The sequence below is a fragment of the Ambystoma mexicanum genome, chromosome 7q (assembly GCF_040938575.1).
Source record: "Ambystoma mexicanum isolate Mex_15411 chromosome 7q, UKY_AmexF1_1, whole genome shotgun sequence".
Taxonomy (NCBI): domain Eukaryota; kingdom Metazoa; phylum Chordata; class Amphibia; order Caudata; family Ambystomatidae; genus Ambystoma; species Ambystoma mexicanum.
The window spans coordinates 970,752,634-970,779,636 of NC_090941.1; the positions used below are offsets into that span (position 1 = coordinate 970,752,634).

A 27,003-nucleotide genomic window follows, 5' to 3' on the forward strand; every position below is an offset into this window, starting at 1 on the left:
GGCCTGCCACAGGACAATTAGCAAAGCAAAGTGCCATCCCCGAAGCATAGTGAGTGCACAGAAAAACGGAGGCCATGGGGCAAGCGACTCTATATACATTGTCCCCGACATCTCATCCAGGCGTGCAGCAGTGCTAGGCAGAGACTATGCAGAGCCACGCTGTGGTTCCTTGTGGCTGAGTGCACAGAATGAATTCACTGAGGTCATGGGGCAGGTGGACTCCATATATGTTGGCTTGGCATCTGTCTGCACAACAATCATGGGCGGAAACTACACAGAGCCATGCTGCGTCCCTTTGTGGCTGAAAACATTTCTTAAGACGTCTTGTGCTGGAGATTATTCAAGATGAGGAATCTATAGAAGGGAGGAATCCATTACAAACAAAGTGAATGACCTAATCTGAACTAATTTGCCCAGAAGAAAGAACATCTGGATATTCTGTGTTCTGGTGAGCACTGCTATTAACATCAAACCTAAACGTCAATTTTGTATAACTATACCAGTAGTTACCACTTTACTAAGAAATCCTAACTTCTGAAGATTACGACATTAAGGCACCGGAGGATAAAAGGTTTAACAGAGCAAAAGGCACACATTAAAATATTAGGCATCGCCTGGACTATCAGACCGACCTCCATGGACTGGAGTCAAAACACCACAATGGAAACTTGTACACAGATTATGATGGAAAAAAAAGTATACTCTGCACCATGTTTTTTTTTTTAACTAAGCGAAAGACAACACTGCTCTTTAGACTGTTTTGTAAGCATAACATGATTTACAACACATTAAACGAGGCAATACATAGATTTTGTTACAAAGCAGATGGTATATTCTGTGCATCCTTGCCCTTCAGAAAGGTCGCCAAGAGGCAACATGCATTGTGTCCACAATAGCAGCAAAAAGAATCAACAAAAAATAAAATAAACGAACCAACAGAAAAGTGACAAGGAAAGAATATCAACCTTGAAATGTCTGACACAAGTAGTTAGTAGTGGCATTTGATGTGATGCGAAAAACTAAACTTACCTGCCAATGCAGAAGCTTAGAAGTCAATTACCAGTTCTTAAATCGAAAAGAAGTAGTGCTGCTCAAATCACCATATACAAAATAAAGGAACAACAGAAGAGATCAAGGCTCTAACCGCAGCCCAAATCACAGCACAGGATGCAACATGTCTTTAAAACTGTACGAGTGTTGTTGGAAAAATGAGCATGTTTCGCGAATAAAATGCAACAATGTTTAAGATTTTACTTTTTTATGGGTGTTGGATCCAACATACAGTATGTACATATGGGGAGTGAGTGCCCATCTAAGAGGACAACTGAGATACGACTCAAAAGTGTGATTGTGCCAAATCTGTGGGACTGGTTTACATCCAAATTCCTCATCCGTTTTCACCACAGCCAAAAATAACAAATTACTTACTTTAATGCTATTCTTTCTGACCTACACAACCTTCCACCCACAGTTTCACCTTCTGAAATGGTTTCCAGGCAATGTATAAATCCGGGAATCTTTAAATGGCCACCGAGGGCATTGGAGTGGATTCATGGCCTGTGCCATCAGAGCACTCAAGGTGGCACACCTGGTATAGAGAGTAAACGGAGAGTTTTAAAACCATCATCATGGATGGAGAAGGACTAAGAAGTCTTCTAAACACTAGACCTGCGTGCAAGGATAGATAGTCCATACAGTTCGCAAGGCCGAAGTGCAATAGAAGCTACATAGCCTTCAGACACAAATTCAAATTTACGTGGATGCCAAGAGTCAACACCTGAATGGAAAATCTGAGTGTGGGGAGAAAGAACGTTCAAAATGGAGGACAATGCAAAGCTGGAAGCAGAAAGTTGCTGTAGTTGCTCAATATTCTGGGGTTAGGGGATCGATGCAGCTGTGTTATTAGTGACCAATATGGGTTTTACAACTCTAGAGTGGACACCCGTCTTGCAGGGCGGTTTGTGAGCGTTCAGTAAAAAGATGCAGCCAGAGTAATTTTTAAACACTTTCAGCCCCTAGTCACAACTAAGAATTTAGGGGACCTTGCTCATTTTCTGGGTCAAATCCCACATTTGAGACTTTCAAGGCAAAACGCACCATGCAGCAAAAATATATCACTTCGAAAGGGGCCATTTGCATTTACCGTTTCAAAGTTTAGATGCATGTGCTTTGAAAGTGGTAGAATTCTTCGTCAGCGTTCGCTTCGCTATTTCGGACCTACAGACCAGGTTTAATGCACAAAATGGCTCTGCTCCAAGGCACAGAATGCGGACTTAAGATGGGTGATAAAGGACAGAGGATCTTTGTAGGCATGTCTCCCGCGTTTAGTTATCTTAGCTTCTGGATTAGTGCAGGAAGAAATCCCCATTAGGAGAACAGATTGTACAAACCCAAAACATGAAATCCAAGCGTGTGGGAAAACTCGCTAACTAGCACAGGGAGGGAAACTAGGGAAACTGCAGACTTAAAAGTGTCATATCCAGCGAGGACAGTCACTATGCTAGCATGTAGCCACGCCTTGCCCATGGCCATGTAAACCCGTTCTAGTGCCAGCGACCAATCGGGCCACTTAACATAGAGAAGACCGGAAACATTTCTGCTTGTAAAATGTAATACGTTTGTAAGTATGATACTGAGGCCCAAAAAAATCGCTTACATATAAGACTATCATTTAATAAACATGTCAACCATAATACTATTGTTTTTATAAAGTGCTGATTTAACAAATTGCATATCTTCGATTGTAACTGGTTAAATATGTGTGAAATGACAGGGCGTTACTATTTATGCTTTCCTGAGGTGAGGCAGAGACATCCCCCTATAAATTCTTATAGCAAGAAGGGTAGAGAGCACCGTGGCCCACTGTATCACTTACCATAGCAATAGGCTAAGAAGTCTGCATCTAAAAAGCAAGGCGAATGGGCTGAATTGTGACTGCTATGTAACATACTCGTGATGGCCCATGCCGCTAGCCAACTGTGCCGTGATTAGAGGCTAGGCATCAAGTAGGAGAAAAGAGAACATGGACTGATTTAATCTGTGAAAGGAGTGGAAACCCCATGCACGGGTTTAATACTTAGAAGCTGAAAATCTGGTTTTACAAACTAAAGCCAAGTAATACAGTATGATTGAGGGGGGAAAAAGCCATTATACTTCTTACACAGTGACGTAAAAAGGAATTATGGTAAGAATCAAGTTGTTCAGTAGTAAAATACCCAGGAAATTGTGTACTTTTAACAGTTTCATTTGTAATAAATAATACATTGTAAGAAATGTTCACAAAGGCCTAGTTCTTGTGGCAAATCGATTTTGTAAACTATTGTCTTTCATGTGAAGCCAAAATAAAAACCAATCAGATATTCCAAACAAAAAGAAACAATCATGATATTACACTTGCTTATGTGAAATGAAAACATATGATACTGTTCCGCTGATAATTAAAATACCGGATAAAGAAAATATGAAAATGGTGGAATATCTTAACAGTATTAACTAAATTGTGTACTTAATGTCATAATACAGGAGTCAAATTTCATAACATAAGAATATCCTTGATCATAATTTAGATACAATTCCATAATTAATTCAAAGAATTAGAACAAATGTCTTCTTTCCAATCAGTTCTTCCTTGTTGGCAATACCCACTGTTAATTGATGCTAGCTTACTTGTCAGAGCTTTTGCGTGGCCTGCGGAAGCTAGACATGTTTTCATTCAGAGCATAGATCCTCCGGGAGCACTCCTCAAACTCTCCCAAGACTTGGTCATCGCATTCAACTGCTACAGCATGGTCAACTGGGATGCAGTTGAATTCTTCTAGCTGGTCCCCCGTTGCGTCCAGGCCTGTGATCTCCTCTGCTTGCTCCACAGCACAGCAAAGATCTGTACTCATTGGATGATGAAAATCACAAGCCTGGTCACTTCTTGTGATGCCACTGCATTCACTAGGTAGACAAGTTCCATTGATTACATTGGAAAATTGAGGAAACTGTTCTTGGTTGTCCTGGTCACTACTTAAAGCCAAGTTTTCACCATTGAAACTGCCACACAAATCTTTCACTCTTCTGCTTTCTTTAGAAAAGTCCAGTGAGGCATCGAAGGAAGAGGCTGGTGACAGAGACCTTTTATCAGACTCTCTTGAAGATACCAAAATGGCTACTGGCTGCGCTATTGCAGAGTTATAGCTAGGTGGCGGGGTTTTGTATTGCAGTCGTTCACTTTCAGAATTGGCTCGCTTGCGGGGTCCTTTATCTGGTGTTGACATGCCACTGGAAAAGCCAAGGTCAAGATCTGTAAATGTAGGTCTTCTCGGAACTGGTATTGCACTGGAAGTATGATGCCGGTCGCTAGAAAACAAATAGATGCATTATTTCCCAAATAGTTTGTGGCAAAGAATTATTATTTATTCACCATCCAACCAGAGGGAAAGTAGGACAGATATTTTACAAACGGGATGCTAGTTTGTTAATGGGCAGCTTGCCAGTGCCAACACATTCAATTACTATCGACATTTAAAAATATAATGCTTTGTAAGTGATGCTCTGTTACTGACTTCAAGGCATTGGTGTTTGAGTGACTTTCCACATACAGCGTCTACAATTCAGAATCGTACAAGGCGCCACTGTATTCTCAGGGGAGAACATGCTCTGCCAACACTACATTTACTGGATTTAGTGAACGTACCCTCTTTAAAGAAGCACTGCTTAATCTTCACTTCTGATAGTACTTTAATTAAACCATACATTCAACTTGCATAAAACAATAAGTGTGGACAAGATCACAAACCTACGAATGTGTAAAACTAATTCACCGAGTTAGTTGACATGATGACTTGAGGATACAATGTTTGCAAGAAAAATACTGTTCAGTCCATTCAAGCATGATTAAATGAGCATGGTTTAGTTAGGTTATTTCTGTAATAAGAGTACTCAGTTTACTGTGTGCACAATATTTTAGTTAAGCAACGGTACCCAATCTTTTTGCTTTCAAAGCGGCAATGTCCCATGGAGCAATTTAAGTGTATTGTGAAAAGCAAGGGATTTTAATGAGGTCCAAGGGTACTAACGTTACTTTAAAATAAATATATGAAATTGCATGCGTAGAGCGCAAAGGCCGTTTCTCATTTTGAACATAATTCAAATATATACAAAAAAGATGGCACCAAGGAAACGGCAAAGCAAACTTCCGGAGTCCCTTCTGCATGTTCATGGGCAACGATGGAGAGCGGTGAAGACGAAGTATACACAACACATTTCTGCGTTACCTTATAGCACAACAAGCACTGGCAAAGCCACCAGTTTTGGCGTTTGTGTAGGCATGTGATAGGCATTTTCCAGGCACTGTCATTAAGGTAAGACGGGGTGGGTACTTCCCGACCATACGATCCCAACACCTGGAAAATGGTGTGAATACCTGGTCAAATGGTAGCAGTGCCTGGCAAATGCCTATCCAATACCTATGCACATGCCACAACTGTTGCCTTTGCCCATGCTGGTATTTTAACAGCACTACAATGCAAGAAAGATACAAATGAAATGGCTGATGGTAAACTTGGTTAAGACATACTTATTATACCAGAAGCACATTTTCAGCTACAATTAAGCCATTCATACTAAGCAGACTACTTGGAAGGAGGAATGACTTACCAGTAATGTTTTGTCCATGGATTCTTCTCCCGAAGATAGTTCATCAGCTGCTCAGAACCTTTTTTCCGACAGTGAGCCTTAGCACGACTCGACATAGACGGTCTACCCCTCTTGACTCGATCGTGCCACTCGTCTGCTCCGGACGTGATGTTGGCTGCATGTATATTACGCCAGTACACCACCATACCTCAGTCCCCACCTTCTCAAACTGCCCCCCGCCCCAGAACCCAGAAGCCAAGGAGGTAAAATCCATAGGAAAGCTTTAAAACGGATTATTTTCTTTTTTTGTGAGGAATAGAACCATATTGGAAGCCACTGGCTGATGGTACTAATACAATGAGGCATCATACTCTGCCTAACTCTTAATCACCACAGTCTCGCCCCCTTAGAAGAGGACAACCAAATATAGACAGCAGATCACTTTCATAGCAGGGCCGGATGAGGAATCTGCAGGAGAAGAATCCATAGAAAGAACATTACTAGAAAATAATTTCTCCTTCAATGAATTGAATTCTCCTGCACATGTGTCATTAGATAGACTCCCAAAGCAGTAGAGTGTGGAGGTGGATGAATGCCCTTAGGACGCACTGCAACATTGCTCTGCCGAATTGATCATCCAAACTACATGCCACATCCAAGCAGCAATGCTTGGTGAACGTGTGGAGCGGAGAGCACGTCACTGCTCGACATATTTCTTTTACTGGCACACCTCTCTGCAATGCGGATGCTGCCACATCCATGGTGGAATGTAGCCTGATGCCTGGGGGCAGATCTTCACCTGCTCTCTGACAACACTGCGATGCAGAGAGTTATCCGAGAGATTTTATGCTTGGACAAAGGCAGACCCTTCCTGGACAGAGAGCAAGCCACAAAGAGTTGGGCATCGTGCCTGAATTCCGCTGTCCAAGCCATATAAAATCGGAGCGCCCTCTTAGAATACAGCCTGTGCAGCCTCTCCTCATCCGTAGAAGGATAAAACACCAGAAAATCAATGCTATGGGACAAATGGAATTCAGAAACCAATTTAGGCCGAAATTTAGGGTGCACCTTGAGCAAAGCATTTTCCTTTAATAATTGCAGGAAAGGTGTCTTGCAAGACAGAGCCTTCAGCTCACTTACATGTCTTGCTGAAGCAATAGCCACCAGAAAAGCAGTTTTCAGTGTAAACAGACTGATCAGACATGAATGCATGGGCTCAAACAGAGCCACCAAAGAAAGACGAAACCAAGTTTAAGTTCGAGTCTGGAACCAGAAACGGATTAAGTGGTAGTACAGGGACAAGCGATATGATAGATTGTGCATTCCCTACACCATGCCAGTAGCTCCTCAAGTACCTCTTCTGAGAGGTCCCAGTCATTATACCTCACCCTCTAAAGAGCCACTAATGTAGGTTGAGAGACTCTGGGTTTGGATGGAGCACCTGACCTTCCGACTTGGAAAGGAGGTCTGGTTGTCAGGGCAACTGGAGAGGTGGGCAGAGAGTCAAGTCCAGGAGTTTCGAGCACCATGTTCACATCGCGCAATCCAGGGCGACCAAGATGGCTTGAAATCTCAACCTCCTGAGAACCCACAGGATGACCGGTATCAGAGGGAACGCGTAGTGGAGGTCGGTGACCCATTTCACCAGGAACGCATCCCCCAGTGCACACTTTGCTGGGAATTCCATTGAGGAAAACTGTTTGTCCTTCGCATTGGATTTCATGGCAAACAGATCTACTGTAGGGGTACCACACTGAACGAAAATCTCCTCGAGAACTTCCTGGCACACTTCCTGGCTTATGTGAGACCATGCTGAGCCTGCTCAGAGCATCCGCGCATTCTCCTTTCCTCCTAGATGGACAGCTGAAGCAGAGATCTGGTTCTCCAGCAACCAGAAAAATACTTGAAACACCTCCCTGCATAGGGGCAAAGACCGAACACCCCCCTGCTTGCTGAGCTAGAGCACTGAGACACTGTTGTCCGTCAGAATGAGGACATGCGTCCCCTAGATGGAGGGAGCAAAAGCCATCAGGGCCAACCAGATAGGGCACAACTCCAGCCTGTTGATATGCCACCGGCATTCCATTCATGACCAGAGGCCACTCTCCTTCAGATCTCTGTAGTGGGCGCCCCAACCCTACCACGACGCATCCGTGACCACCTGGGCTTGGGGTTATCGGATGCCAAAAGGGTTCCCCGTCATCATGTGCTCCCTTGCTGGCTAACCAAGACAGGTCGCTGGTCATCGACTGACACCTTGAGAATGTCCTTCATGGAATTTAAGTACTGGGACAATAACAGCCACTGCAAAGAATGCATTCACAGTCTGGTACCAGACAAATGCAGGAAGCCATGAGACATAAGAAGCTGAGGGAGGAAATGTTCAGAAATCCCAGCCACATTCTTTGTCAGCGTCCATAGAAAAGAAGGGTGCTGGTACTGCCAACACTGTGGTACCTACACCCTCAACAACCAAATAATTTTTTTCTGTAAGGATATATGACCCATAGGAAGGGAGATCCAGCCTATAAGGGTAGACCCAACAGGCCACATCAGCGTGGGCATCTTAGAAGATGAAGTTCCACAAGGTCAGGGAGTGGCCGAATGTTCCCTCGGGACTCAGTGGGAAAGGTACCAGATCTGCAGACGAAGTCCCAACTCCTGAAAACACTTTGGCCTTTTTTGAGCATGTCTATATTAATGGGCAAAAAGCTCCATTGGTGCATGATAGCAGCAAGTCCCACTGCTGCAAGGCAAAGATCGGTGCAAAATGTGAAGTATGTCAAAGGCCCAGATTGCAATGTCAGATGATTTAATAGCCCCACCAATGCCCACTGTCAATGGTGGAGTTTTTCTGAAGGGGGAAACCTCCAAATGCTGCGAAGCAGAAAATTATGCCATTTCAGTAGATTGTTGGGGAATTACCCTCTTGATCAAAACAATTGTGGCAGTGACTTGATCCAAGGGTTAAGAAAGAAGCTAGAAAATATGTGCTGGAGGCCATGGGGCCGAGGTTGTTCTTTCTGTAGAATGCAAGAGACCAGAGGCCCTGGTAGCACCTAGTCCGTATCCCAAGCCTACTGACGTGCCGGCTCCTCTGGTAGGGAGGTATGCGGCCATTGATGTGCCTACTGCAGTGGAACAGGATTCACTCATCCTAGGTTTGCCTACTGGCATTGAAAAGGAACCAGAGATGAAAGACCAGGTGCTTTAGGCCTCGGGGGGCCTACCAGAACTGAGTGAGTTGTCCTAAGAGGGGGGGGGGGGCAAGTCAGGCTGACTTGACAGGTGCAGGAGGACTGCCCCACTCTAGCAGGTCTGAAGAAACAGGCAGAGTAACAGAATCGAGGCAAGAATTCTGTGTTGTTCAAGGTGTACAGGGAGACTTGGCTTCTGTACAGCGAGCCCAAGGATTCAGAGGTAAAGGCCAGCCAGAGATTGGTGGTTTCTCCATACCAGAGGAGGTTCCTACTTGGCTTGGCTCTCAACATTCATTTAGTAGGTCCTATAGTAATGGCGAAGACAGCTGACCAGTTGTGTCTGCACATTTTTAATGGCCTCAGGTAGTCATTAAATGAAGGAATTTGTGTTCTCCCTTCATACTTGGTAAGTTTCAGTAAGTCTGACAGCAAGATCAACACCCTCTTAATTCCACCACCAATGGATGGGATCTTTTGAGAGATTAGGGATGGGCATTGTTAGTCCTTTGGATGCCCAAACAGCGTAAGGGACTCAGTACATCTTGGTTGTGCCAGACCACAGCGCCCGGTATCCTGAAGCAGTCTCCTTGAGGAATATTGAAGCCCCTGTGGCAGCAAAGGCTTGGATATGTATATCCTCTATTGTGGGGCACCCTCAAAAGGTAATTTTTGAGAGGGGCTCCACCTTCATATATGAAGGGGATATGCAAAGAGTATGAAGGAACTTAAAAGTTCTCTAAAGCCTTCCATCCCCAAACCAATGGGCTTGTTGAGAGATTAATCAGGACCCTGAAAATCATGCTGGGTAATTAGGAAGAACACCAGAGAAGAATGTGGGATATTCTCCCGCCATACCTGCGGTTCACCTGCAGAGAGGTGCCACAGAACACAGAGTTCAGCCCCTTTGAACTGGTTTATATACTTCATTAAGATCCAGAATGGCACAGTACATGGAACAGCACATCAAAAATCTCACAGCCAGCCAAGAGTTGATGAAACACTGACATGACCAGAAGGCCATTGACAGAATATACTCAGGACAGATGGGCTGGATTATGTAGCCTGTCAAAACAAAAGCACTTCAAGATAAAGGGACTGGACTCAATGTGTTTCTAGAGTGAAGTACACCATCTTTTTGATACAAGGCTTCCTAGGCAGAAGCATAGCGTCTTATGTCAACCGATGAAACCACTTTACAGCAAGCAAGACCTGGGTTGGCTATGGTGATTGGTGGCAAGTCTAAAGAGGAAACGTAAACCCCCAGACTTGGTACACACATAAGCCACAGATGGGTTTATAGAGGGAGGTCCAAAGCTCCTTTGACTGGACAAAACAGCAGTTGCAAGACTGTCAGAGTCTGCTGGGCCTGTCTGTTCTCACTGACTGCAGGTCACACAGACTGGTGTGTCCATGATATATACACATGAGACAGTAAACTGGTGAAGAGCAGAATTCACTGGATGTCTGACAAAGTGAGGGACACCATCAAGTAGAAAGTTTGAAGTGTTAAACTAGCTAGCGAGGCCAGTTCCAAAAACATCCAGCAATGGGAAATCTGAGGTACACTTTTGAGTGGACCAGAGAGAGGGAGCTCAAATCTACGTCGAAAACAGATCTACACCCCATCTTGTAGAGATTAAGTTTTTGACAAGTTAGGCGATGCAAAGAACCATAGTACCTTTGACCTCACAGCTGGGTTTTGGCAAATGAGCCTGAATGACAAAGCAAACAAAGGGTCCACATTTTCCACTCCAGTGAGCCACTGTCTGTTCACAGCTATGCACGTTTGGTTAAAAATGCTCCTTACACCTTTCAGAGGATGATAAACTCAGTGGCCTATAGAACTCTGGCACTGCCGATCTGGATGTTTCAGTCTTTAGTCACTTCTGGGAAGGACATGTTCCCATCTGAAGCAAGTGTATCGCCATGAAGAATGGCCGCTTGAATATCAAAGCTTCAATATGTAAGATAGCGCAAGTGACCCAGAATTGGAACATTCCTGCTACTCAGACGAGAGCCATCCTCAGGCCTAACTGGATAATGCAGATCTTTCTGCAAGGAGAATTGGACCATTGCCCTTCCCTTTAATGACTTGACATCTAAAAAGATGCCAAAGAAAGTCACTTGGACTTCTGTCTGCCAAACCGCTTTCCAGAACCTAAAAGATGGTTTGTGCAGGGCCCAAGTTCTAAAAATTCTTGATTATGGACAGGCATGTATCATCCAGGCACAGCTAAACTCTTAAGGGTTCAAGAACTACATACACAGGTGGCTAAGAGTGCAACTGGGCGACCACTGGAAAACTAGCTTTTGCAGGCATTTGGGCCATTGCAAGCTGAAAGCCTGCATTTCTGGGCCTCCATAACTGACCAAAGACCCTTTATGTGGTTAATGGCCAGGCAGGGAAGAGAATCCCCAGTTGCTGCACCAGGGCCATATCCTTTTAATGATTGAATAAGGACATCCAGCATAAACCTTGATCACAGCAGTCTAGTGTAGATGGCGCGAGTCGGTACTTTCTCCTGGATGATAAGCTCAACACATAGATGGGTGGTGGTCAATCGTTTAAAGCTTGGAGCGCACGTGAAAGAATGACATCTGGTGAGGGCGGGGTAGCCAGAAAGTCCATCCAGCGCGACTTGCTGACTGCATGAAGAAGCTAGAGAATGGGCCCCTGCGAAGCAACAGCAACCTCATGGCGGGGCAGCAGACTGCAATATGACACCCTAAAGCTGAGAGCAAGCAGATGTAAAGCAGAGGGGAAGGAAATGTACCTAGGCAGCAGTGAGAATGAACGTGCAACACTCCCCAGCAGCAACCACAAACTTTGCCGGGCCACAACCAAAGCCCTAGAGAACCAGGTACTGAACAAAGCGGTGCAGACCCAAGCACAGACTGCACTAACCTTGGGGGTACTTACAGTCCCCATAACAGAAAATCGGATGCTGGACTATCCAGCCTGCAAACCCTATTCTTCAGCGGGCCCACACAGCCGGAGAGCCACCTGGATATGGAAGCCTTCAACAAGGCCTTCCCGTGATTCACAAGTCAAAAAATGTACAAAGAGTGGAGAAGTCTTCCAAAAATCCTTTGTGCGTGCCACATAGAACTTCAAGGAATGAGCAACTTCCAGCGTATGCAGTGACCTTTCAGCGTGCGAAGGAGGATTTGGGAAGAAGACTAGAAGCACCAAGAGTTTATTGAGATGGAATTCAGAAGGAGCCTTCGGCATAAAGTGCGGTTGGGTCCATAGAACCACCCTCACAGCATGAAAAGACAAGTATTAGCGCTTGAAGGAAAGAGCATGTATATCCCCGACCCGCCTGACTGAGGTGATGGCCACTGGGAAAGCAGTCTTCCATGAAGAGAAACTTCAGAGGAGCCTGATGCAATGGTTCAAAAAGAAGGCCCCATGAGCATAGTGAGAACGACATTGAGCTCCCAAGCCGGGGCAGGAGCCTTCACTGGTGAAAAAGTCCTGACAGGCCCTTTCAGAACTTCTTTGACGAGCCTGTGAGACCACAATGAGGGCCTTGCCGGTGACCACATGTACCGGGAAATGGCTGCTAGATTCACCTTGATGGAGGCGTGGGCCACTCAGGCTTGGCTAGAGACAACAGCTACGGCAGGAGCTGCAGGGCTGTGACGTGTAGGAGGAGCAGTCCTTTGAGTCCTGCACCACACCGTAAAGCACTTCCATTTGTGGTCGTAACAATAGCGGGTCGAGGATGCCCTAGCCTTGGCCAGGACGTTCTTACATTCCAGAGGAATAAAGGAGTGTGGGAGTCGGTCTACTGAAAACAAACATGGGTCAAATACCCTGTTCTATGGAATGTCTTCCACTCACGAGGGTCTAAAACCACATTTTAGCTCACTGCACCCTTCACAGAGGAGAAATATTCATTTGCATATCAGTCTTTGTCCCACCCACAAGGGCACTAGCACCAAAATGCTAGGCAAATCTCCTCTGAACAATAGTTCCATCAGCAACCTCAGACACGTGTTTTAGCCTAGTCGGGCCTCATCAGTGAGGTGAAGCTGATCCTCTCCAAGACACAGTGAGCAAGGGGTCCAAGTATCGTTCCGTCTTCTCTGGACAGGAGGTCAGGAAGAGGCAGCTGGACGGCCGGAGCTGCTGCCTTGCGGAGCAGTTTCGCGTGCCAGATCTGGCAAGGCCAATTTGGAGCATTCATCTTGCTATGACAGCGTTTGAGCGTGTTGATCACTCGTAGCAGCAGAGTGATTGGAGGCAAAGCGTACAGGAGGAAGCCCTCCCATGTGAACGAGAAAGCATCTCCTAGGCACCCTAGCTGGGGAAACCTGCTGGCGAATGCCTGGCACTTTGAGTTTGCTGTCATTGCAAAGAAATCGATCCAGGGTCGGCCCACATGCTGAAGAGGTGTGACATCTGTGCCTGCTGGTGCTCCCATTCGTGGCAGGACTGCAGTTCCCTGCTGAGGGAGTCCGCAATGGTGTTCTCGATGCCCACCAGATGAAATGGGATGAGAAACATTTCCTGAAGAATGGGCCAGTGATACAGGGCCTGCGTCTCCAGCAGCAGAGTAGCGAGTCCCACCTGGCTTCGGATGTAAAGCATAGTGGTGGTGCTGTCTGCTAAGAAACCCACTACCCATCCTCACAGAAGGGGTAGGAAAAACTTGAGGGCCCAAAACACAGTCCACAGCTTCAGAACATTGACCGTAGCCTGGAACAGGGGGCCTGAAAAGGGGCACCCAGCGTAAGTTGCTTGCGTACTCCCCACCGCTGAACGGCTTGCCTGAAGGCTTGGTTGAGGGCAATCCTGTCTGACCACCTGCCCATGATCTGGAGCCTCCTGGTGTCCATAAACTCCTGCAGAAGTCTCATCTATAGCCTGCAAAACAGAAACAGCTTAATGCAGGACATCATGCCCAGTAGCAACTTGATGGCGCGCACCGCCATGGATTGAGCCGTAGTCAGGCGATGCACCTTCACCAAAATAGGTGCCACTCTAGTCCCCCGTGGGAAATGCCAGAGATTCCAACGTTTTGAGGCAGGAGCCAAGAAACAGAGCGCTCTGCGATGGCACCATGTGCGACTTCGGATAGTTGATGGAAAATCCGAGCCCCAGCAGAAGGTGCATGGTCTGCCTGGTGTGTTGCAACGCCAGGGCCCAAGTGAGGGGACCAGATGAGCCAGTCATCCAGGTACTGATAGATGTGTGTGCCCTTGAGGCACAGGTGAGCCGCCACCAGAACTAATCACTTTGTGAATACCCTTGGAGCCGATTCCAGGCCAAAGGGAAGAGCCCTGAACTGATAGTGATGTCCCAGAACCACAAACAGGAACTTCCGATTCTTCAGATGTATGGGGACATGGAAGTAGGCATTCTCTAGGTCCAACATCGCTAGAAAATACCCTCCTTCCAGCAACGTTACCATCCTAAATTTTTTCAACTTCAGGTACTTGTTGAGGTGTCGCAAGTATAGGATCGGACACCACACCTCTGACTTCTTACCGACCAGAAGTATCTGGAGTACACTCCAAACTCCCGGAGGCGTAGCGGGACGATTCTATTGCCTTTTCTTAACATGGCCTGCACCTCTTTTAGACGCTGGGCCATGTGTAGTTCCTTTCTTGCCAGAGGGGAGATGGGAGGGCACCTGTGTTCGAATTCCAGGGTGTGCCCTTGACTAAGTATGTCCAGCATCCAGTCATCGGTGGTGATGTTCTTCCACTCGTTGGCGAGGTGCATCAGACGGCTCCCCACTGTGGTGTGAAAGTGGGGGTCCAGGTCCTGAGCTGGGTCATGATTGCTTGGGCTTTTACGTCCTGGCTTATGGATGACGTCAACGCTGAGCGCCTGCGACCGGCCCCTGCATGTCTCCTGGGAGGTGGAGCAGGACGGTCGACAGCGTGATGTGGATGCGTAGCCCTTTGAGGATCTGTCTAACTTCCCTCTAGAGGATCAAAAGGACTAAGACCATCGCTATTGCAAAGTCCCCAGCGATCTAGCTGTTTCAGGGCCCATTTTTATAGCTTACATCTTTTTGTCCACCACCATGCCGAAGAGGTTATCCCAATCGAAGGGCATATCCACCACCTTCGACTGGACATCTGGTCTGAAATTTGTGGTCTTTAGTCAGTCTTGGTGTCTGAGTGCCACTTCGTTTCCCATTGAGCAAAAACCTGAGTCTGCGACATTCAACACCACTGTGATGGCATGGTCGCTAAAGCCTCAGTCTTCTTGTCACCAAGCAAGAAATCCAGGAAGGGCCCAGCTTGAACCACAACTCCCTGTCATAACGGACCAGGATGGCCAGGGCATTGGCGGCCTTCACCTTTGAGGCAGCGTTATTGATGATATGCTTGTCCATCGTGTACAGCTTTTTTCCCTCCTGGTCAAGGGGAAGCATGGATTTGGAGGACTGGTGGCGGCTGAAACCACAGAGACCGGAAACGGCTTCGATCTGAGGCATTTGGTGACCCTGTCAGGCACCCTGTACCTTTTTTCAAGTCTGTCCCGTTTTGCTGGTGTAGAGCTAGGGGTCTTCATGATAGTTAGGTCTTCTTCCCAAACATCGTCCAGCAGAGGAATGGACTTTACAGTCTTCCTGGATGACACACGTCTCTGGTAAATAAATGCCTCCTTTTTCTTTTCCTCAGGCACTAGGCTGAAGAGGGTGGATACACTGGAAAGCATGGGTTGGAAGGAACCCAATTTATCAGGAGGCAATGACATGGGGAGCAGGGGGGTATGGGGGGGGGATAGTCGGCACCCAGTGGTTCTCCATCCAGTGGCACAAAGTCATCAAACACATCTGTCTCTGTGTATGTACCAGTGTCCGTACCAAGTGGGTACACAACTGTTAAAAGCCGGAGTGGAGGGTGACGTTGGCTGCCTCTGTTGGGGCGTGCTTTGGACCTGTAGGGCAGGGTCTGTGCAATGGTCTTGGTGGGCTATACCTGGGGGGCTCCCAGCCGGAGCCATCGGGGGAGGGAGCCGCTGTTGCATTTCTGACACCAAATGTCTCTAGGGCCCTGTTGAGTAACCACTGGGGCTGGCACTTATGGAGGGCTAGTGCGGCTTGCCGGGATCGATGGCCGGTCCTGTTCCATTAGAGGCGGGGTGGGGTCTCCTCACTCATCGGGTTGTCCCCTCCCCTGGTCCGAGCAGGAGCCTTCTTGCAAGGACTCTTTGTCCAAACTTGTGTAGATTGCCATGACAGGATCCCTTGTTACCTCCTTTAGGCCCACCATAGGCCCACCATGGGTCTTCACAGACTGGGTAGTCAGTCGTCATTGGATGGTTGGAGTATGACCCAGACATCAGCGATTGCTTAATGGGAGAAAGGCAGTTTTCAAGCTTTTAAAGCAAGACTACTTTTTTTTTACCGTGGATTCCTGGCCTGCCGACGGGGTATATCCATGCGCATGTGAATCCATGCCAGACCACATGCTGGAGAACAGGTCACACTTTCTGTTGATACTGGATGCAAACAGATCCACTTGAGGGATTCCCCAAAAGGCAACGATCTCTAGAAGTACTTCCTGAGCTAACTCCCACTCGTGGGACATCGTGCTCTGCCTGCTCAGAGCATCCACCATTGTATTATATATCCCGGCTAGGTGAACAGCCGACAGAGGTCCCGTTTTGTAGATTCGATTGATTCTGATGGGGACCAAAGTCAGCTCATAGTCAGATCGCTTATGTGAGCTCTCCATCCCGTGAGGAGAGCATCTGTGACTACAGTTATATCCCTCCAAGCTTGTCAAAAAGGTTATCCCATCACATTCTCCTCGTAGGTCCACCACAGAAGATCCGGTGCGACCTTGCTCAGGACCAGAAGGTCAGTCATCCTGCCTGATAACTGACCATTGGGATCAGAGGTCACACTTAAGGAACCTTATCTTTAGGCGGGCTTCTGGCACCAGGAAAATGTATGATGCAAAGAGGTCAAGGAACCCCAGAAAAATGAAAGCTGGTAGATAGTAGGCATTCTGAAAATGTGTTATATGCAAGATATGTTGAGCCCTCAACTCCATAGACTAAGCCTTCCCAGAAGAAGAGTCCAGGAACACTCCAATGAATTGAAGTTTTTGAGAAGGCGTCACCTGGGACTTCTTGAAGTTGAGGGAGAAGCCCAGTTTGTGGAGAGAGTGGCAGGTGCAATTGAGATGTTCTAGAGCCTGTTCAGGAGAACAAGCTCTGATCAGCTAATCGTATAGGTAGGGAAAATGTGAATCCCTCCCTCTCCTTTGATTTGCCACCACCACAGTCATCAACTTGGTGAAGACCCTCAGGGCAGAGGTGAGCCTGGAAGGTAGTACTCAAAATTAATAGGGAGAACTGCCAATGGCGAACCTCAGGTACGTTCTGTGCTTGAGCTGTGTAGGCACATGAAGTGACACCATCCAGCCCTGGAGCTGAAGGGTCTGGAAGATCTGTGAAAGAGTGACCATCTTGAATTTGTCTTTCCAGAGGAACTTGTTCAAGTGCCTCATGTCCAGAATGGGTCGCAGTCCTCTGTCTTTCTTGGAAACCAGGAAAGAGGTCGAATACCAAACCTAGTATCATTCCAATACAGGTAGCTGTCTCCAACATGGAAACAATCTCCTGTAGAAGGAGCAGATCTGGTTCCTGAAGATATTGCCTGCTTGGTGGACAACCTGGGGGTCTTTGTAGAACTGGGATCAGTGCTCTTGGGCCAGCCACTGTCTGTAGTACCTATGGATCTGACGTATTAAGATGCCATTCTTGCAGATGCTGGGTCAACCTGCCTCCCACTGAGGATCTGTGAGCAAAGTGCTCAGAGAGGTTTAGGAGCTGTGGCTGAGGGCAAAGAGGAGGTTTCTGCTTGAGCAGTCTTTCCTCCATGTCCGCGAAGGGGGCATGTGAAAACCTTCGTTGTCCTTGCTTTTGTGTAGCTTGACCTCTTCCACTTTGACAATTGGAGTAAAACATTTTTTTGAAAAGAAGCAGTCTATGAGGGTGGAGGATGTTGCGGCTGGTGGAACTCTGCCCCCAGAATTTTTGCTGCAGCCTGTAGTATTTCTTGGAGGACTAAATAGGTTGGACACATCAAAACACATATCTAGAAGTCGTGATTGAACATAGGGTGCAAATCCAGATTTGCGCAGCCATGCAAATCTCCTGATAACTGCGCTAGCCCCCATACCTCTGTCCACGCAGTCTGACGCGTCTAGGCCTGACTGTAGATACTGACTGGCAGCCTCATTACCACCATTAATGATGTTCCCAAATCCTTTTCACATTTCACCTTCAGGAATGTTTTCTGCAGCTTAGGCAACTACATTCCATAGGTGTAGGTATATTTTGCTCACACACAAGATGCATTAATGGCTTGAATGCCATGCTGCCAGCAGAGAACACTCTTTGTGAGGGCATCATAGCTCTTTCGTCCTCCATATCAGGAGGGATGGTAGGATAAGCCACAGCTTTTTAAGAGGACATTGTCATTTGTACCACCAAACTCTCTAAAGTAGAGAGTAAATCAAGATCAGCAGAAGAAGGCCTGTATTTCCTTACCAGCTTCTTATTAACAGCCCGAGTGGAGTCTTTTTCCATACCTCCATAATTGCACTCTTTAGTACTGTAATAGAAAGGGCAGCACAGGTTCCTTAGGAGGGCCTTTATGTAGTACGTCAGTGGTCTATCTTCCCTTCTCCCACCTCCTGAAATCCTGCACCGTGCCCGCGAGCCTCTGATTGGGCGCAGAGCCCCATTTCCTCCATCCTCCCAGGGAAGCCTCACTGCCCCTACGGCAAAGGGCCCCAAGGCAAAGGGCAGTTCCTACAGTAGCTACTCCGGAATTTGTTTGCCTGCGTTCGCCAGTTGAGCATGCAGCCGTCAACCAGCAGCGACTGACTAGGTAAGGAAAGTGCGGGCAGGGGGAACAGCCATTACTCCTCCCCATTAATCTGTCCAACCTCTCTTCTTACTCCTTTTTAAAAAAGCTTTAGTCTGCAGTACGTCACCCATAGTTGTATGTTGTCTTTCACAGGCACCTCAGCCCTTCCAGATAATTTGTATATAGGTGTTTTGGTTGTTCTACTGTGTGTCTGAAACATGGGCCTTTCACCCCTTCCAGGAAATTCTATCTAGGGGTTTTCCTTTTTCTGCTGTATGTTGAATCTTAGGCTTTCCCCTTAGCCTGGAAACGTGCTTCTAGATTGCATTGCTATTGTGCTGAAGCTGCTTCGCGCCACTTCCTCACATGCTCTCAGGCTCCCTTGGCCCCCCTTCTCCTCTCCCCCCTCACTCTTCGCTCCCACATCATCTGGCAAAGTCTCGGGATGGCCCTGCTCTGTGGGAGCCTCATCCTCCTGAACTTCAAGGACTGCCTCTGTTGCTCCACTCTTGGCGGACTGTGCGATTACTCCTTGCCTCTGTGCTCCTTCCCTCTTCTCTAGCACTCACTTGTGCACCCTCTCAATCGAGCAAGAGAACATGTTCACCAGCACTTTATGTTCCATTCTCCTCTCTCCCTACTTACCATTAACCTTCCTCCCCATCCTGAACTTCTCCTCCTCCCCCCTCATTTACTGTTACTGGACTTGCACGCTCTGAATTGTCTCACAACCTAGTACGAAAGTGGTTTGTATTCCCCCCCACCCCCCCCACCCCTACCTTCACCTCTCCTCACCCTCCCCTCTCCTGCATTTTTGGTACGGCACTTGCATGTTCTGAATGTTTCGAGACCGAGTAGGAATGTTTTTGTTTTTCTCCCTGTACCTACCCCTCCCTTGTCTTGATGCACCTTGAAACACCATATGGCTGTATGGGCACATTATGAATACCCAATAAAATAAAAGTGTCCTTAGCAGGATGACCCTATCCCAAATATTCTACTATCCTAGTCATAACAGTTCTGTAGGATGCATTAAGGTGAGCGCGCATATCTGGTTTGTCAATATCAACCTCAGGGGAGGTTATCCAAACCGCTTGCATCTTTCAAACCTGAAACTAGGTCTTCTAGGCACGATTGATCTGAGATAAATTCTTCTGGAATATTAGGAGTTCCAAAACGTTCCTACCCAAAGGGGATGACAGCATACTCCTCGAAAATGGACCCAAAGGATTTAAAGAAGTCAGATTGGGGATTTGTATTCAGAGGTCGAATTGGATGTAGACGTCAAAGGTCCCTTCGACTACGAGGAGGAAATCACAGAGGCCTTTGACTTAGATGCTATCTCAGCGGTCAACGTTGTCGACACCACTCAAGAAGACATCTTGAAGGTCTTTGGGCATGCGGGTCGAAACGCTACTTGATTCCCTGCCAGTCTTGAGCCATTTTTGGCTCTTTCAAGGGACCAGGAGAGGTCACCTTCGCAAACACTGCCATCATTTCCTCACCAATGTTTTCCCATTCGTCAGGCGAGGCAGTCTTTTGGAGGGAAAGTACCCGACGCTTGCTGGGCGAGGAATCCAAAGATTACCAACAATGGCGTTTTTTTATCCTTCTTCCATGATGAAGATGAGTGACGGGAATCTCTTCTAGACCTTGATCCCTTCGCATGTTTGGAGTGAATTTTTCGGCCCTTCTGGAGGCTTGTCTACTGTTGAAATCCTCCTACCTTCTGAAGATTTCCTCTACAAAGTGTGGAAGATGGAGATTTAGAAACCGACCAACCGAGGGTGAGCTTCAACCTTCTCTCCTTCAAGGCCTTACTGGTCAGTGATTGGCAGGAGCCGCATTCCAGGAATTCATGCTCTTCGCTCAGGCACCAGAGACAAATCCTGTACGGTTCAGTGGACAGCTTCGAATCATAGCCGGCACATCTCTTGAAGCCTGTTTTTGGCATAGCCAATGTGGAAAGAAAAAAAATAGTAATAAGACGTTAGTCGGAAGACAATCGCTAAGGCCAGTCGAACCGTTCATATAGCGCGCTGTGCATGTGGAAAAACAGAACTAAAGCAAAGGGAATGGACGTGCTATTTATACGATCATCAACGTCATTTCTGAATGTGGAAATGGTAACCATCGTGGGACATCAACTCAATGCAGCAAAGTGCCATCTGCCATCAAAAGATTTGCAGAGACTTAAAAGCAGGATACAAATATATCAAAGAGGAGAAATCCATGGAAGGACACAATCCATTATAAGTAAGGTTCAGGCATGAATATCATGTAGTGGTTGGCATCAGCTGTTACAGTTGTAGATGCGCTGGAGTGTCTATAGGACTTTGTGAAATAGGAAAGCGCTGTGCAAGGCCATACCTGTACTAAGGTTTGGGCAAGTCAATTGTCATGGGATACAATAAGCAGTACCTCTGTGGGAGCCTTTAAGGTTTCAAACATTTTGTTACGTTGTGATTTTTTTGAGCAAATAACTTGCAACAGTAGACCAATAGCGTGGGATGGATATATACAATCCAGAACCAATATTCCTATTTTCTGTATACTACCACCACTTTCAGTGTGTGCTTGTAGAACTCTGGGACTCAGGGCACCGTTAAGTGGTATTAGACTGCTACACTACCTCTGGGTTGCCCCAGTACCGGCCGATGGTTTGATCCAACTTCTGAATTTAAAAGTAATTCCTGGTCAGGTCAGCAAAGTCTGTCGAGGACAAACAGAAAACCTATCGGGGTCTCAGAAAAGTGTAAATTATTCACCTTTTGTAATGCCACCGAAAGCCATCATACACTACAAATGCGTTCAACACGCTCCAGAAAGTTAGGAACAGGAGCAGACACTCTGAATACCATTAGATCTAAAACAAGTTTCTATCTCTGGTGTACCATGACCAGGAGCTGGCCCTGGTTGGGGTTCTGGGGAAAAATATCAGAATGAGGTCAAAATGTGTGGCTTTATGCATCACTCGTCAATGGACTTGTAGAAGTGGCAGCATCGTGGCTGCAAGCACAGCCCTGAGGACGGAATGCTTTTATTTCATTTATTTGGAATTTTGTTTAACGCTACATGCATAGCAGCATCACTTCAGAGTGCTGCCAGTGAATCACTAACACAAAGGCAATTCCTATAGGCTGGTGATCAGGAGTCAATATTGGTAGCAGATCCCTTGAGCTGATCGTATTGAAGAGCAACCTCCCAGACACACATCCATCACCTCAAAATGCATAGTGGTCTTGCAGGACAGACGTGGGGAGGCCCTGAAAGTAATCAGAACAGATAGATGGGAGGTGCACCAAAGTGATAATCACTGAAATGCAATAGGCGTGAGGAAAATTCAATACTAATGTATCTAATAATTCACAAAATTTCAGGTGCAAACGGGTGGTGCCCCCTGACCTATTGGGGCTCCGGCATCAACTAAACAAAACACATACAAGGGCCAGGGGAGTGCATTTGGAATCACCAGTCAGCAACAACTGGTATGTGTTTTGTTTAGTGGATGTCCTAAAAGTGCCATATCGCCACCTTGCCTGACCACACTGATAAGGAATTACACCGATACTTAGATCATTTTAACAAGCTGATTAAATAGAAGATGGTGAAGGCCTATAGGTACCTACCCCACTGTGTGCGCACCTCATGTATCCCACAACGGCATTCCTATTAGTTGGAAATGGTGGAAGCCTACAGGTAGCAGCCCAACTGTCTTACAACAATGAAGGGAAAATCGCACAGATGCTCTTACATCAACTTAAGAGATGAAGGGTCAAGATTCAGTCTAGTCTCCAGCTAGGACTACCCACTTCACAGACCCACAGTGGCCCTCTATCAGTAGGAGATGTGGAGGAACTTCAGGTACCCAAACCCTCTGCTGTCAGTGGCAAACTGGAAACAAACAGGTCCTTGTCCATCACTTCAACAAACCCTTCGAGGGCATATAGAGCGCTGACATGACCACTCACCTGACAGACCCCACAGACCTATACCAGGACATTCCTAAAGGAAGCAGCAGGGGAATGCCTATACCTACCTGATCCATTTTCCTGTGAATACTAAACAGAAATCCCACAAATCCTCCCAATAAACCCTAACAGGATGGGAAAGTCCTATAGTTACACACACTTCACCTTACCTGCTGCACAAACTAATATGATTGATTAATCCTACGATTACTCAAGATCATTGATGGTGTCACATGATTAAGTAAATGGCAGAGGTACACTTCATATACATACAACAGATTCCGGCGGTAGAGAAATCCAAAGAAAAGGTACGATTCCCTTCCAAGAAAAGAACCTTGTCTGACCCTGGGCATTCAGGCAGTACATGCTCTTCATTTTCCCTGCCTCATTTTACAGTGCCCCCAGACCAGGTAGCCGACAACTTACTCCTCTAGGGGCAGTTTCTGGTCCACCTTTGGTGAAACACTGAGCTCCAAATTGATGTTGGTTATGGTACAGCAGCACACCTTGAGGTTCCACCAGCTTCAAGACAGACTCCTTCATCCAGACTGGGATCTATGCCGACGGCCCCAAAACAAGTACCTTTTTTCATTGGCTATTTAACAGGTACATGTTTTAAAGTACACCAAATCAAGGAATTCTTGTATGGGAGTTTCATTTTGAAAATGATCCTTGTTGCTTGTAGGGCCAGCATAACTCCACTAATGTACCCCCCCACCACACATACATACATAGTAGACTTCAAACCACCAGCTGCTAATTTGAATCCCCCTGCCCGCATTGTGTCATATGAGTTTCTGTTGGAGTTCAGTGCGGACATTGAATGTGGTCCCTTTCCCCATTCTTGAAAAAATGGTATGCAGTAATAAAATTGCGACCAAAAAATCGTATGTACCAAAAAAAAAAAAAAAAAAAAAAAAATATCACAGAAAAAATGCTGTCGTGTGACCCGGTAAAGGTGTACCCCATTATACCATTTATGGGGAGCAGGGTTTGTTTCAGGGGTGCCCCTCCACCCCCTTAAATGGTATAATGGGTCCAGGGGTTGCGGGGGTGTCCCCCGCATCCATTACATGGATTGCAGTGGCAAAACCACAGCCTTTTTGGTGCAATTTTTTGTGTAAACAGCAATTTTTGCCGCGCGATTTTAACACATGGAACCGTCAGTACTTGGCAGAATGACACTTGGCCTAATAGGATCGCTGTCTCCATCTTCCCTCAGTTCCCCCTCCCTTGCCGCGTCGCGCCTTGAAACACGTGTATAGCGCATTATAAATGCCATATCATACTTGCCAAACCTCAGCCTTTTTAATTTTCATGATCTGAATCTCAAGACAAACGTCACTGCATACATAGAAATAAATCAGAGAAATGGCATGATTTGATAACATAACATCCGGAGATTCAAATCTACACTTTGTAGCTGAAGTGAAGTACCTATAACTGTTGAATGCTTGAAAGGAATTTTTATCTTAATACTGGGATGGAATCCTAAACTAAATTATTTAATCTATTTGTAGCCCTACAGAAAAAAACCTGTTCAGTATTACAGAAGATGAGCTTCGATTCACTGCCTGAAATCGCCATCATCCCTTCGCTGCAGAAGGCTTCCTCTGAGGAACATTACTAGATCACAGCTGGTCAAAATGCTCCAGTGTGATCACCTGGAGATGGTCCAAAATCTACAAGTAGAATTCTATGGCATGAGAACACTTCGCGAAATAACTTTAAAAACACCATTTGATCTTTTAACTGTTTTCCCTGTGCACACTATGACCTCATGACAGTACGAGTAAGAACTCTTAACGGAGGTGTTTAAGTTGGTTTATGGCCATTCTAAACGTCTGATGCTCTAAGCCCCGCTGTAGGCTTTAGCCAACTTCGTGTCAACAATGCTAGAACAGTCCGATTGGCTTTTCACCATCTAGGAGATTACTGCTTAAATAATGCATGGCAACGACATGGGAGCGCAAGGTGCCAAACGGCGCTTCCAGCACACAGTGAGAGCAAAATTACACCTTTTGGCAGCTACTGAAATGATTTTCTAAAAAGGGAACTTTTTTTCAATTCCAGGAGCATAAATCAGAGCAGCCCAAATTGTACAAGCTCCACATTTTGAACTCTTTCCCACAGGTCTTTAAACTTGAAGCATAAACCAAGTCTTGATGTGCCAAAGTGGGCAACTGCTTCTACACGAAGGAGGGACAAGCGGGGTGGCCTAGATTCAGACTTTTCAATGGAAGTCGTCACTGTGTGAGCACTTCATCTTCCATTTAGTAGGGGGATGATGTAGGCCTTTACTGCCCCTCACAAAGGAGAATCATTTACTCAGGGTCGGACTGGGACAAGAAATAGGCACGGACACCCAAAAAAAAGTGGCCCACCCCTCGCCTCAAAAAAGTGGCCCACCACTCGCCTCACGACCCTTGACCTCTGATGACATTACCGGAAGTGATGTCATTTGACCCCACCCGAAAGTAACATCCTGGGAAACGATGAAACATGACCTTTCACCTCTTGACAAAACAGGAATTGGCATCAAATAGCATTGTTCCTAAGTACACCACGAAAAATATGGTTATGATTTCACTAATGTGATCTACATTTCAAACAAGAATGGATCACCATATGTATCATTAATATCTGTATTTATAGATCCATATTGTCAAATTACTGTAAATGCAAGCAGACGACCAAGGCCAAAAGATATGTTATTGTATAGCACTTACGCTTATGCTCTTTTTAATAGAACAAATATGCCTGCGATATCACCCAGCCTGTGTTGGTACTCATTTATCGACCCAAGAAGGATGAAAGGCTGAGATGGCCTTGCTGGGATTCGAACCTGCAGATCCCTGGCCCCTTTGCCAACTTTGCAATGAACCTTTGGTGACTAACTAACCAAACCCACTGTACCATAAATGCGTTTCTGTCCGGCTGCACTCTTTCGTTATACGTCTGTGCGCTTCCCAGCATTTATTGCTTCTCTCAATACCGAGACTGGGCAAAATATTTCTAAAACATAAAAAGGAAATGCTGCCGGTTTAAAGGTCCCCCTGGCGGAAGATATACTGTAAACTGTTCGTGTCCACACCAACAGCTAATCCAATCCTTTGCGCGCCGCATTCAAAACATACTCCCCCAGCAATTCATAAAATAATGCCCTTTCATAACTCTCATGCCCCTTCTGAATTGCACCCAACAGCATGGTCTTCAATTGGCACTTCAGTAATTCTTGCTCCTATCAAAGTGCCAAGGACGAGTATGCTCGTCCTTTTTGCATAGACTTGCATAATAGCCTGGCACTTAAGGCCCTGCCAAAAGTAAACTACGCTTCTCCTAATGCAAAATTAATCCACACTCGCTATCTTTATAAACAACTGCCGGACCTGCTTCTTTGTCAGCTGTAAAAGCTCCCCCAGCCATAGAGGTTATGTCACTCGCCACCATTTTCCTTGCACCAAAGCGCCACAAATTAAAATTGTGATCTGTTACTATACCCGTTCGTTACCAAACCAATTTGAGCACATATAGCGCAAACATGCCCTGACAGACAGTGCAATGCGTGTTATAATACCCAGCTATGCTTAAGCACCCAGTACCCTGGAAAATCTGTATGTCCAGATAATTTACCCTTCACGCTCTCTCGAGTGCAACTATACATACAACGTGCGTGGGAGCACTACACCATCAACAGACCACGACACAAGCAAGCAGTAAAGAAAAGCACTACTGGAATCTGACAGAGCAAGCACAAACAAGGCTGTGACAATGGAAAAAGACAGCGGCGCAGAAGTGTGCATAGAAGAGTAGTCAGCACCACAAACCCAACAAAATTAGGGCCGCCCACGGATAGAGCCCCCTCTCTGCTGACAAACGTTTATAGGCGTGTAACATTGTCAAATATAAACGCCCCTCATAGCCAGTAACATAATAACAGTAGGAACCGAACTAGGATTGTCCCTAGCATGGGGCTCTTGCTATTAAGGACAAGAGTGCATGCTTTTACCATGTAACCCGTATATTTACTTTCCCTTTCCTTGATACATAATCAAGAAAAACGTTTTCCTCTCAGAAACATATTTTCAGATTGCGTTGAGGTCCCTCAAAAGAGAACACACATTTGCAATAACATTGTCTTATTCGGTCATCTTTGGATGAGATGTCCTTGTGCAAATAGAACAAAGGATACATTCCTCGCAACCTCTACCTGCTTTATCCAGCCAACAAGGGCACGAAAGCCCCAATACACACACTGCAGTGTGTGTACCGGTCAGCAAGAGGAACTGTAGCCACTCCATCCGCCGTACCAACAGGCAAATCCAGAACATCACGCACACTCTATGGAAAGAGCACATG

The 27,003-nt window shown here is 46.2% G+C and overlaps 1 protein-coding gene across 1 annotated transcript in view; it reads right to left on the minus strand.

Annotated features, from left to right (window-relative positions):
• Positions 1-3,027: 3,027 nt before the first annotated feature.
• Positions 3,028-27,003, minus strand: part of UVRAG (UV radiation resistance associated) — a 727,264-nt gene continuing 703,288 nt past the window's right edge. The window contains exon 15 of the mRNA XM_069640056.1: positions 3,028-4,344. Coding sequence (XP_069496157.1) covers positions 3,663-4,344 — 682 coding nt within the window. The 3' untranslated portion in view covers positions 3,028-3,662. The remainder of the gene's footprint in view (positions 4,345-27,003) is intronic.